Source organism: Copadichromis virginalis, linkage group LG13 (genome assembly GCF_057382275.1).
Source record: "Copadichromis virginalis isolate Kocher_CV1m ecotype Utaka linkage group LG13, C_Virginalis_male_GT1.1, whole genome shotgun sequence".
NCBI classification, from domain to species: domain Eukaryota; kingdom Metazoa; phylum Chordata; class Actinopteri; order Cichliformes; family Cichlidae; genus Copadichromis; species Copadichromis virginalis.
In genome coordinates this window covers 5,442,322-5,456,301 of record NC_140630.1, presented here as the reverse complement: position 1 = coordinate 5,456,301, position 13,980 = coordinate 5,442,322, and the positions used below count along the sequence as shown (strand labels likewise).

The window sequence follows — 13,980 nt, the reverse complement described above, 5'->3', positions numbered from 1 at the left end:
TCTCATTTCTCATGTGCTTATATTCCTGGTAGTCAGTTCCTATTATGTTTGTAGTCCCACCTTCCCCTCTTTCCTTGTTAAAGTGTCAGGTTGTCTGCCTTTGTATGTCACTGGTCTCTCTTGGAGTTTGTGGATTTTCATTAGCTTTGCGTGTACACTGACAAACGCATGCTGGTTTTGTTTTTGTAGTACCACCAATTAGGGGCTGATGGTTACTGAGTGCTTGGTGTTGTATTACACCCCCCACCCCCCCAACAAAGACCTACAATCATGCAAACACCCACATACATGGATGGGTTTACTAACCTTTCTATAGCTGTGCCCTCACAAAGCTTTAACTGCTGCCACAGTAGAAGAGGGACACTTGTGGTGCTAGGAAACCCATCATTAGACAGGAGTAGATCTGAAATCAACAAACATCACATTACACAGATATTTCCAGCCTAACAGGACTGGCAGTTTGAGCTTGCAGGTGCTACTATGGTTGAGCGGTGTTCTGTGAAACATAATTCAGCATGTGATTGGCTTCATTGTCGCAGCACTCTCATTTTTTCTCTTGGCTGTTTATGCGTCTGTCTGTCCAACTGAGATGGCTGGATGAATAAATGTGTGGATTTTGTCCCGCCCCTCATGGCTAACTAAACACAAATATATTTGATATGGAGTAAAAAATGTGAAGAAACGCCAGTATTACCTGAAAAATATCAGCTTTGTGTCTTTCTCTGATTTAGTTTGGGATTTCAGGTACCCAGCTAAAGCCCTTGCAGGAAAATTGGATAATATTTCTAACTGTAACTTAAACACATACTCGCATAGGCTTTCTTTGCTCTTCGCCCTCTTTTGTCATCTCGGTGGTGTGTGGTGTGGCACTGCTTGTTTACAGCACAGCAGAGTTAATTAGCTGTTTTATGGCTGATTTACAGTCCGACGGGCAGACAGAGGAGATGGCCGCTGTCTTGTCCTTGTTGCCTGCTCAAGGACTTGTCAAAGAGGGCATTAAACTCGCAACACATGCACAAGCACTCACACACAGACAGACAAGTGGTCTTTTTCTGACCAAAATGTATATTTGTATTTTTTCTTTGTATTTATGTGTATATATAAAGACGTTTGGAGGTACCACGTACATGCAGTACACACTTGCATCTTCAGTACACTTGAAAACTTACCCCAGACATGAATATTAAACCCACTTTTTATGTCTAAACATAATTCCACTGTCTAGACTCATTTTTCAGGTTGCAGCGCTCACACACGCAGATGTGACCCGGCTCACCTTGACCAGTTTGTCTAATCTCACTAACAGAGGAGCAACAGCTTTAGGGAATAAAGAGCAGAGAGAACACCTCACATAACACAAACTTGCACATGGGTGCACGCAAACGGTGTATAAACAGCTCAGCTACCATACTGCGGTAAAAGCTATCAGGAAGGAGACTTTGTTTAATGGTCTAATGTCTTCTTCACACCGTAATCCTTGTCTAAACTAAACCAAACAGCCTTAATTTTGGAAACTTAAAGAAATATTAAGGGATCCAGTTAAGGATGAATTAATTAGGAATTTTCAAGCCCAAATTTTCCAATACCAGCACAGCTAAGAATAAGAAGTGGTAGAAACTCCGATGTTACAAAAAGTAATAATGTAAATGGAAAGATAATTTATTAGGATGAGGGATATGCATTCAGCATACAGCATATGATTTTGTTTTTTAAGCTTTAAACAAAGATGGATAAATGAAATAGCAGTGAAGTTTTGGATGGTTAGTGAACCATCAACCAAAGCTAGGATTGCTAGGCTAATATATAAAACAGAAGCAATCCAGTTTATTCACCACACTGACATCCTAATTGGCCAGACGGTGGTTCTTCTTATCAGATATATTAGTTTTGGTGTACTAGGAGTCTGGAAGCTGAATAAGCTTAATAAGTTTGCATAAAGGTCTTTCAGTCAGAAGCCACTTGGATGAGAAGTGAAACATCTTTGCAAACCTAAAGAATAGATTGTCTGTTTTCAAGCTCTCAAGATTTGCATAATGGTAAACTGCACATGAATACTGTTAATACATCAAATGACTACTGTAAATGTTTGGGCGATCGTGGCTCAAGAGTTGGCAGTTCGTCTTGTAATCGGAAGGTTGCCGGTTCGAGCCGAGCTGTGGCTACAACTGTAGCTTGCCTCCACCAGTGTGTGAATGTGAGAGTGAATGAATAGTGGAATTGTAAAGCGCTATATAAATGCAATCCATTATTATTAAATTCTGAAAACAAAAAGGAAATCAACACTAAAGCGTGACGGACAAAATCCAGAAATATGGCTGACATTTCATTACTTACCAACAGCGTAGCACCGTCGCCCACTTAGGTTCAGTTACTCCAGACAGTACAGACTAGAGGCATCACTACTATACATTTGCATGTATAGTAGTGACCTTCACATTCAAAATTGTGCCAATGAGTCTGAGTGTTACTTATGAATAGTTTTTCAAGGGGGCTAATATGCAATCTGAAAGGCCTGGGATGGTTTGGTGCTGATCACAGGTCTGTCACACTACATTTTTAAAATAAATCCTTTTTTTAAAAAACGTAATCAGGGTGATTAACAAATGTCTCTGTGTCTAACAGATGCACCTCTGGACCCTATTTTCAGTAGTTTTGGGCCTATTTCTTTCCCCCTGCCACCTATCCTGCCTTTACAGCAGTATAACAAATCCTGACGCACTCATAAAGGTTTAAAAACGCTTAAAGGGGATCTCTTACCTCATCCACAGCTTCCAGTACACAGACACCCTTCCTCTCACACACACCTACTCAGCTAGTCTTTTACAAATCTAAACTGACATCTGCAGGAGGCTAACAGCGATGCTAGCAAGCACTCGCTGTCATGTGAGCAGCATTCCCACAGTGGTGACAGCTAACAAGGAAAGACATCACATTAGCCGGCATGGCAGCGTGCTAGCAGAGCGCTTGCCGCCGCCGGAGCACCTGACTGTGCTGATGTAGCTACAGGTGTACTATTCAGTCATGCTTAAAGAGTCTGACACCGGCAATCGAGCAGCCGGCGGCGCGCTAGCACAACACCTGACAGCCAGTTAATGTCAGTGTGCAGCCTTTTCTCGTCAACAGGAGAGGACACAGCAGCAGGAGAGCTGCTTCAGTTTAGAGAAGTGTAGCAGAGTGTAGAAGCCATTGATATTTAGGATGGGTTTACACTTTTTTCTCTTTCCTTTGCTTTTCTCCTTTTCCTGTCCTGTCCTTACCTTGTGTTGTTAATTTGTTTTTATTTTTCTCTTTCTTAATCTAGTACTGTGCTTTTGGCTTCTTTTATTGGTTTTGCTCCTTTCATTTCATTTTTTCTTTATCGCCATCCATCCATTTTCTTTTGCTTGTCCAATTCAAGGTCACAAGGCGGGCGGGGGCTGGAGATATGCCTCGTTATCTGTTTCTTTTTCTTTCAATTTCAAATATTCTCTAACATCCTTGCAGTGCTTCTGTTCCTAATGTCTTTCTTTTCTTTTTCTTTTGGGCTTGTTTCCGATATTTGTGTACTTGGATGACTTAAAGCAGAGAATGTTAGGAAGTATAAGGAAAAGTCTGTTTTAAACCACTTCATCGCATCCTGATGTGGTGAAGTGGGTTTTTTTTCTTTTTTTTTACTTCGACCTACTGTGAGTGTTTTTGCATGCTAAGTCAAACTCCTCCAATGTTCAGGTTATTCACATTAGAGACCAAAAACTTGATCGACTCCCTCTGTCTTCCCAACATTGCTTAACATGTCACAGCCTGCATCAGGCAGAATTTCTGCCAAAACGACCAGAAACATACTGATTATTGCCTGGCATGTAATTGGCTAGAAATGAGTTCTTCTGTGTGTAAAACAGGTGGCTAACCCCAAGCTAAATGTAGAAACAAAACCCCATTAACATGTCCGTATTGATTTGGAAAGAGCTGGGAAACCGAGCTAATGATGGAGAGGGGAGATGAAGATGCAGTGAGCATGTTGTTATTTTTCAGGTGTAGATGGACTCCTTAGCTTTATTGATGATGGTGCGTGTCTCTGTTTTACTTTGTGTGGGAGGATTCTTCTCTTCCTTTCTTTTTCATTCTTCATTTAAATGCTGTGCTGTATCTTTGTTTGTGTTTTCGGTCAGCGTTTGGACCTCATGCTGATGAAGGCCTCGCTGTCTGCCTTTGTTCATCTGACATTTCCTCATTAATGAAGTTTGCCTGCCCTCCTCCTCCTCCCCTCTGACTCCCACCATTCCCCCACCAGCTGCTTTTCCCCACTCATCGTTGCCTTCCTCCTGTGTGTCTAGCAAGCATCTACTTTGATCTCTGCCCCCCTCCATTCCTCCTAAACCTATATTTTCATAATCCTCCTTTCTTTTTTATCATTTTTCTTCATCTACCTGCTTCTTTCTTACTGCTTCGTTACTTCTGGCCTTCTTTCCAGTGATATCCTTTTTGTCAGTATTACTCCTTAGCCCTGTTACTTCTCTTTCTTACCACCTTAACATGTTTGCTTTTGTCAAACAACCCTGATCGGTTTTGGGGAGTTTTTTTTGGCAATGGAGAAATTGTGAAGCACTTTAATCTCATTTAGTTTGCACTGTTAGGATGCCCTTGAGCAAAGCACTTAACCTTCAGCTGTTCCCTGTAGAGTTTCTCAAGGATAAATCCAGTAAAAGAATAACAACCTGTGTTTGAGTTCTGACACAGTAATCTGTCAGAAATAAATCCATGAAAATAAATAAATTAAAACTATTTTCTTTTTTTCCCCCATCTCACTCTACAGCAGCTGATGAGAGAGCGACAGCAGATGGCCAGTCGTCCCTTCGCCTCGGTCACTGTAGCACTGGAGGTTGGTGATGACCAAGAGGAGCTGCTACAGGTCAGAACAAAGGCACAAACACAGAAATATACAAAACCAAAGAGGACTTGAACACGTGGGTGAATTCTTAGCATTGCAATGGATAAAAGACATGTCTAACACTTGTTGTGTTTTCAAATCAGCAGACTTCATACTGTTATGACTTTGTTAGCCCTATGACCTTCTGTCATGGCTGCTGTTGTGGAAATGATATGTGTGGATGCAAAACATGATCTAGACACTGTGTCTGTGTGTTGAATTGCAATTTGGATTTTTCCTTTGAACTACTTGGAATATCAGGCTCAAGTTGTGAAGAGCTGTGATAAGAATTATCTCACATCATCAGCATCAGCAGGTTATCAAAGTAAACTGTTCACATGAGTCCATGTAGTAAGCGATCAAGTTCCTTTAACAAAAGAGTAAAACAGATATTAGTGATGGAGTCCAAAGATCTCCCATGTAGTTAGGCATGTAATCCCTGCTGGTGGCCCAATAACTGAGAACACTTGTACCAAAGCCATAACTATTGGGATAGTGCACCGAGAGCTACAAGGAAGTCTGGTGAGAGGGAGAGGCTTAAAAAGACAGTGTGACATGATTAAGGTTTTTATTTGGAATACACAGAGCCTTCCTAAAGCACAGTGCATGGCCAAGTCAATAATCGACCTTTGACAGTTCAGACAGAATGACAGTGTGGTTATACCATTGTTTCTCAAGTAGCCATTAGAAAACAATGAGCTACAGAAGGTACATGCCAGCCATAGCAGCAGTGTGTGGTGGATCTGAGCAGAGTTCAAATTATGCACAAACAACCTCCTAATCCCTCTCTTGTGCCAGGAAGCACCTGTATATACTCTGGTGTTGCACTTATAACCTCATAACTTTGTCATAAAAATGTAGAACGCCAGGTTTGTTCTGCAAAATTTGTGTAGTCACACTGACTTAACCCGCTAGGTTTGAAGACTTACCATTTTTTGTGTTGTATTTTTTTTTTTTTAATCAAACTCATTGTGGTTCACAGGACACATGCAGGCCTGTGCATGAGCCGAGAACTTAAGAGAGCTGAAACGCTGAGCTCAAGTGAAAAACACCCTTTACCCCACTCTCTTTTATAATTTGCCAGACAACATAAGATTTTTTCCTGTTGAAATATCTTTCTCATTCAGTTAGATATTTTTAGAATAAGTGCATCATTTTGTTTATATTTAGTGAGTCTGACATACAGATCACAAAGGAAAGGCACAAAACCTCCTCATGCACTCACTTGTAGTATTTTTTTGTTTTTTTGCAAGTAAACAAGAAAATACATTTTCAGTCCTGTTCAGTGAGGCTGCTGTAACCACAAAATAAACAGCAGTGCATTTTATAGAAAATTTGGAGCAATTAATGACTTCGGTTAATCTTCCAAAATTCCCAATGTGACAGGATCTCCACTCATGTGTATGACACCACTGTCACTTCTGGTCCAGGAGGGTGGAATGTTTCCATATTGTTTATCAATATTAATTCATAGACTTTATAACTGTGTCACATTGGTGTGTCAAACAGGTGTGTCTCCACAAAAAAGGGGGAGCGGTCCAGTTCAGGGACTGGTTAAGATGGGAAGGCACCTGTTAGCTGCAGGCACCTACGACACCATCTCCATGTTAGTCACCAGTATGACTGAGTAAAGTTTAAAAAGATGATTCTTTTGTATTTGTCTTGTTATATTGTTTTTAACTTGGTTGTGTTTTCTGCTGAACAGTTGGACATTATTGTAGGCTATGGATATTGACCCTCTTTTGAAAACAACCTGAGGTGGTTATTAGAGAAACTGCACTTGTTTGGATCTTAATTCAATTAAATTCAATTAATTTGAATTCAAATCAATTTGAGTTTATTTATATAGCACCAAATCACACCGAAAATCACCTCAAGGTGCTTTATATTGTAAGGTAAAGACCCTACAATAATACTGAGAAAACCCCAACAATCAGATGACCCTCTATGAGCAAACACTTGGTGACGGTGGGAAGGAAAAACTTCCTTTTAACAGGAAGAAACTTCTGGCAGAACCAGGCTCAGAAGAGGCAGCCATTTGTTGCGACCCAATTGGAGGCAGGAGGAGGAGGACAGGACAAAAGACACGGTGTGGATGAGAGTCAGAGATTAATAACTAATGACTGAATGCAGAGTGGTGTATAAAAACTCCTGTGTTGGATTATATTTTCCAGCCCTTAAGGTTGGAAGAAAGAGTCAAACTTCCCTTGACTCTGAACTGAAGCCAGTGTGAATACTAATGGCTGTTTGTTTATTTTCTATTGACCAAGCAAAGAAGTGTGTTGGCATTCTGAAACAGAACTAAACAAAAGATTTAACTTTTAAAGAAGATAACTGCTCAAAGATTGATCTACAAAATACAGTATGCTGTACTAAGTGAACTGTGGGTGAGCTGCTGAGCAAATGGTGTTAAGTGGACATTTGCAGACATTCAGTGTGTGTGTGTGTGTGTGTGTGTGTGTGTGTGTGTGGGCCACAGCAATTGATAGAAATGACTGAAAACAAATTAAACACTCGCATGTCTTTCTGTGATGTTGCAGGCGCCCTCAGGCTTTAAGGTTTGCAAGAAAACAGGACGACATGAAATTGTATTTAAGATGCTCTGCCAAGCAGATGTAGACAAACACAGCTCACCTTAAAAACATCCATTTTACACCTCAGGGAAGATAGGAAGCTGAGGGGGAGAGAGTGCAGCTGGTTTCAATAGCTCACTTTTCACTTAACTGTCCTGTGTGAGAACAGGCTCGCTCTGTGATTGTCCAACATGCTGGCGCCTCACCTTCATCTGCTGGCTCTGAAGGGTCCTCCAGAGGCAGTCTGGGTGGTGGAGTAGGGGCCCTGAGAGAGGCAGCTGGCCCCAGTGCTCCTATCAGCCTCTTGTACAAAGAGAGCAAAGGACATGAAAGCAGCACTCTCAGTGAAATGGTAACTGCCAAATCAGCCGTGCCCTTCTCCGGCAGGCTATTGTTCAAATACTGGTGTCACCTCTGTTTTGTGATTCCTGCCGAGTTTAAATAAACAGAGAGACAGATCGGCTGTGGAGTGGTAATTAGACTGAATGGCAAGTGGATCCAAATACCCAGAGTGAAACATTTCTGAGAAATGAATTGAATTGCATTCTGAACAATGATGTTTGCTTCCAACAGTTGTGGGAAAATATATTCAGTATTGTGCTGCATACTGTTAAAATAACCCCTTTCCTTAACAGCAGTACACTCACTAACAGCCCAAACACATTCCCTCCCGAGCTGTGACAGGTTTAGTTCAGCTTAAGCCTAAATAAGAGAAACGGAGCTTTTGAAAATATCAAAACAAGAAAGAAAAAAAAAAAAAGGTTAAACTAGTTCAGCTGGTTGGAAGCTTCATGGTTTCAGCGAATCTGAGAAGAACAAATATATCTAAGTTCAACCTCAAAAGTTGATAAAGTGTGACATTACTTAACGGGCCATAATGAAACCGCTAGTGTGGGGTTAAAAGATGTGGTTATGGCGAACGAGTGGGATTCATTTGGTTCATAGATTGGGAAACATTTTTCTACCTTGTCTCTTGTCTAGCATATTGAAAAATTGATTGGCTTGATTTTACAACAATGAGCACTGCTGGGCAGACACTTTATAAGGTCTAGCTTTTCTCCAGGAGCTGTACTGAAAACAGGGAAGGCTGCCCCCATGGGAAAATGCGGGTCACCACTAAGTCACAAGCTTTGTGGACTTTGTTGAATATCACAAAAACGACCTCAAATATAAAGAAATGCAGCTACAACAGAGACTCTGGCAGTTCCGGTAACTGGTTGAGGCCATTAGAAGGTGACAGAGTTTGTGGTTACTTCTGTTTTTTGCATTACTTCTGTTGTTCTTGAGTTTCACAAGAAACTTGTGGATTGAAAAGAAATGTGACCATCCATGGACGCATCGCTAGTGAAATCCACTTGATTAACAGACAAAACGGCAATTAAAATATCAATGCAGTCTCATTGCAGTTTGTGAAATAGTCACAATGTGTAATTATTGATTTGCATTTCTGATGTTTATCTGTTCCTGGATGGCAGGATAGCAATCTGCCCAGGCGGCTTAGGACACACACACACACACACACACCTCTGATCATCTCCCTGCCTTAAATTTTTTTTAGTGCTGCATCTTGAATCAGTCTAGAGCTCAAACAACAACCAAATCAGAAACTGACTTTCACTTTCCATGCTTGGCACTGCATGGAGGGATCAGGCAATTTGGTCCATTCCAACTTTTCATTAAGCAACCAAGCATGAGTGAAAACTACTGCTGACTAAATAAAAGGTCAATAAAATGGATTTAGAGCCTCAGATTTTACAGGAGACTAAAAAAAAAACCCCTGCAAATACTTGCCTGAGCACTGACATTAGAATTCCTCACAAAGGTGAGATCTAAACCTTCCTATTTTAACTTGCTGGATTTCAGTTTAGTTTCACCGAGTCTGCAACATCCTGCAATTAGAAAGGCCATCTTTGCTTTGCTGATAAACCACAACTTACCTTAGTCAGAGCATGTCGTTCTGAAACTTGTGCCAGAGTTCTTCTTTATATATGGAAACATATTGCTAAAGGTTTATGCACAACAATGTGTTGCACTTTTTCCCTGTATGCCCTAGTAAACTATCGATGTGTCATCTTTGCTTAAAAAAAGAGAAATGTGCCTAGTGTAATGTACTGTGACATTGTTTATTTGCAAGTTGTTTAACAATAGATTATCTCATTACACAAGGTGCATGGAGCAGCAAATCAGAACAAACTAATTTAAGTGACCTTGCCTTGATGTTACTCATTTCGGCAAATAAATAATCCTGATGGGAGCAGTGCATTGTGGGAAGTGAACTCTTACTCCTGAGCCATCTTTGTCATCCACATCTGAAGCCACGGTGGAGCCCCGTGACAGATGCTGCAGGAGATTTGATGGCATTCAAGAGGCCAGCTAGTCAGAATAAAAGCCACATGAATAATAAAACTCTTCTATCAAAACACGATACATGTGCACAAGTGTGCATTGAAAGCTTTGTTAGATGATGTGAAGTTTAAACAAAGACTACTAGAGTCCTCGGCATGTTTGCTAAATCAAGAGAGATTCATAGACTTTAATAAATATTTATTGTAATAATTGTTTTGGGTTTTTTTGCAACATTCAACTTTTTGTAGGTTCAAAGATGCATTAAACTTTAACATCCTCTTTATTAAACAAATAGCATTACTGAAATGATATCACATTGCAGATCTATTGGAAAATGGTTCCCCTTGTGTTGTCGATGACGTCGATGCAGGAAATATATCGATTCACGTCTTCAATTTAAAATCCCGTCCACCTCCACGTATCTCCCCTTCCTGCTTAAGGTTTCCTCTCTTCACATTGTTTGAGCTGAAGGTTACAGAAACAATAGTGAAGAGGGCTATCTGCACCTGATGTTTAATTAGTTTTAGTTTCGTTTTGGCCGCGTTGGATTTGGCTGAGCTCGGTGTGGCTCATGTGCCTGCAGAAACCTCAGGAGTTCCTTCCCTTATCGCTGCCTCTCTGCCTGGTTTCCATTTCATTCTTGAAGGTGAGAGACAATGGAGCAGAACGCTATCTTCACACTGAGGTTAATTACACAACATCTGGTTCATAGTCAGGCATGCAGCTTAGCATAATTGTGTAATTAATGAGAGAAAAAGAACATTTCCATCCTGCCCCGCTATTTTATGTTGTCCTGCTTATGCAGTGCAACAAATAGAGTCATCATCACCCCATTTCATGCCATGTTTAGACAGCGAACAAGGAGCACAGCACCTGTTGTTTCCACACTTGAGCAGTGATTTGGTGTGCAGAGGAGAGATGGGGAGGTGTGTCGATTCAATGATTAACATATAATTGCAAGGAAAGAAGGGTGATGGAGGATACATGCATGGAGGGTGACTGAGTTGTGCTTGTTTTACATTATCTGAGTTGGATCGCTTTTTTGACAATTTGCGCTTTGACCCATTATTTCTCCATTGTCATGCTGTGTGCCGTTTTAATCCAATCACCACTGTTGAGCTTTTCATTTTATATTCAATCCAAGGTAATTGGTATTTCTGCTTGTTATCTATACATACGAAGTGAGATGACTGTTTTTTGTAGAGATACTTTGTCTCAAATTCAATCAGCCATGAAGAAGAACCTGGCTGATTACTCTGAGGGGTGAAGTAGGGCTGGGTGTCGTCACTGATTTCTATAACTGATTCAATTCTGATTCACAAGGTTTTGATTCGATTCAGTTTTGACTCAGACAGTCAAAAATATTATAATTCTGATCATTTATCAGTGCTGACACTTGTGAGACTTCATCAGAGGTGCGAGCATCGAAGCAGATGCCTTTGTGTCAAAGTAACTGAGGATGAAACACAGAAAAACATGAAGGAGATTTTTCTGGCCTGGCTTTTTATAGCAGATAACCACCTTAAAAATATCCTGCAGTAGATCAAAAACAGAAGAAAACCATGATTCAACATATGAACATTACCTGATGCTGCTTGTCTCGAAGTACACAGAGAGAAAGCTGTGCAGGGAGTGCGATTTTATTGTGGTGGAAGCAAAACTGCCAAAGTAGGAGGGAATTCAAGCATAGTTTTGATCTTCTTTTGCTGCTGGTTCAGTGAATTTGACAAAACCTGCAACTTCAGAATCTGTGAGATGTCAATTTTGAGCACCCGACGACATACCCGCGTACGTGCTGTCGTACTTTGTGTTTACATCTTTTTGCGGAATCCGTTTACCAGCTCTTTAATCGTTTGCTGTTTTAGCTGTTTGATGGTTGTTCAAATAGTTTTGTGAGCTTTAAGCTGAGATTCTGGCATTTCTGGCAAAATACATTTATATTTAAAAATCGATTCAGGATTTAATGAATCAAAACTGCATTATTCAAACTAAAATTGATTTAAATCAACCCCTAGTGTGAAGGTATGAGGACTGAGAGCTCTGACTACAGTCCTGAAAAGTGCCATAGTAGTACTAAATAAGACAGCAATTTATATATTTGTGAATTCCATTTCAGCACCAGTTTCTGAAAAGTCTGAACATTAAAAAAACAGCAACTGATTTGAATCTAGCCAATTTCCCATTCAGTGATATGTCTTTGTGGACCCTTCCAGCATGAATGCTGTTTTTAGTTTGCTCTTTCTGAGCCACAAACTGAAACTGCAGAAAAGCATCTTTTCTTTGTCGAACTGATCCAATTTTCATGTTGAGGTTCATCACTGTTGTTGAGAGCTGATCCATCAGTGTGAAGCATCCAAGCCGCAGGAGTCTTTTTTTTGGGGGGGGGAGCACACACTAACTCTAACACATTTTTTGCTCGCTGTCTCCCTTGCTTACCAGATTTGCCTCGCTGCAACTTTTCCTGTTCCCCAAAAACATATTCAGTTTGAAGTCTTGTTGTTTTAACACATCAGAGGTGATGCAGTGTGATCACAATGGTTCTTACAATGAAATTTGAATCAGGTTACTTTATATACAGTAGTCAGAGTCACAGAACTCTGTGATCATACTTGATGGGTAACATCTCACTAAAATCATTTTACTGTAACCAGAAACAAATATTTAGAACAAGTGATTGTGTAACCAGTATTCAGTAGCTGAACTTTGGTGTCAAGTTTCACTGTACTGTGCTTTCCATACACCCCACTCACATCTGTACACTTCACCATTCTTTTGCATGAAAACATTGTCTGGTAACATAACTGAGGGAATCACTTGCTTTTCTCACGGGAATATAATTACATGAGCATCAGTTCTAAAAGCCATGATTAAAATAAACGTATTCATATGCACAAACATTCATCAGCTGACTGATGATTCATGCTCACTTTAACCATATGGGATCATTTTACCATATGGAGAAATACTGTATCTTCTTGCATAGTAAATGGTAAATGGCCTGTATTTGTATAGCGCTTTTACTAGTCCCGCCTAAGGACCCCAAAGCACTTTACACACCCAGTCATCCACACATCAAGGATGAACTTAAATTCTCCAGGTGGATTTTTCTTTAGACATTATTTCCATCTGTGGAAGACTTGCAATTACAGGTATTCTTGGAACAAGAGCCTTCTGTCATTAACATTTTCAAATGGCAAGGTGTCTGGGCTCGGTTAATCTCTTTTAGTGATGGAGACTGCGTATGTCACAGCTGGAAACTTTTTTGTCGTCTAAAGACTTGCAATTATACTCTTTAGACAGAAAGAAAAGTACGTTGAGCAGAACTCTGTCAGTGTCAGGGATGGGTTAATGATACAAACTCCATGTGTCACAGCTGGAAAGAAATGTGTTGGCTCGCACACGTCCATGCAAACTCGTCTGTGTTATCGTCTCTGTTCTCAGAAGATGAAAAGTCCAGTCGCAGAGAAAAACAGAAACCATATGAACTTTTTACAACTTCTTTCTCTGGAGAGCATTTTCAGCTGGAAATTTACAAATTTTCAAACTTTCCGTGGCTGCAGTGAATACTGTATGTGTAAAGTTTATTGGATTAGATTGTCTGATATGCAGTGCTGAAACAGTTCATGGTTGACAAAGATTAGAAAACTTTTCGATGGCACGCCACAGTTTCAATTGGTTTACTGCTTAAAAATGATTCAGAATTGTTCGAAAGCAATTGTTCATCTTCCCTATTTTGTAAACAAATCATTTCTATTAAAAATTAGAAATGAATGCATGAGACTCAGATGTTTTGATCAAGTAACCATTAACATTGTTAACAATGCATTGGTAGTCGCTTAAGTTAACCCAGTTTTATCTATGATGATTTATTTACCAAATCGATGTTTTTTCAGCATGTTGTGGGTTCAGAGATGCTCTTCTGCATATCTTGGTTGCGGTGAGTGGTTGTTTTAGTTCAAAGTTCTTCCAAATCGACATTTTTACCTGCTGCTTACTGGATAGGTTCTCTTTTTTGGACCATGCTCTGTAAATCCTTGAGATGGTAGCAAAGGTAAATCTCAGTAGATCAGTAGTTTCTGAAAACGTCAGACTGTCTGGCACCAACAACCATACTACATGCAGCCATGATACATTCAAAGCCACCACCCCATGGCG

The 13,980-nt window shown here is 40.2% G+C and overlaps 1 protein-coding gene across 2 annotated transcripts in view; it reads left to right on the top strand.

Annotated features, from left to right (window-relative positions):
• atrnl1a (attractin-like 1a) overlaps positions 1-13,980 on the top strand; it is a 342,626-nt gene that overhangs the window by 277,000 nt on the left and 51,646 nt on the right. For both annotated transcript variants that reach the window (XM_085477017.1, XM_085477018.1), the window contains one exon: positions 4,793-4,888. In XM_085477017.1, the coding sequence (XP_085333143.1) occupies positions 4,793-4,888 (96 nt within the window). The remainder of the gene's footprint in view (positions 1-4,792; positions 4,889-13,980) is intronic.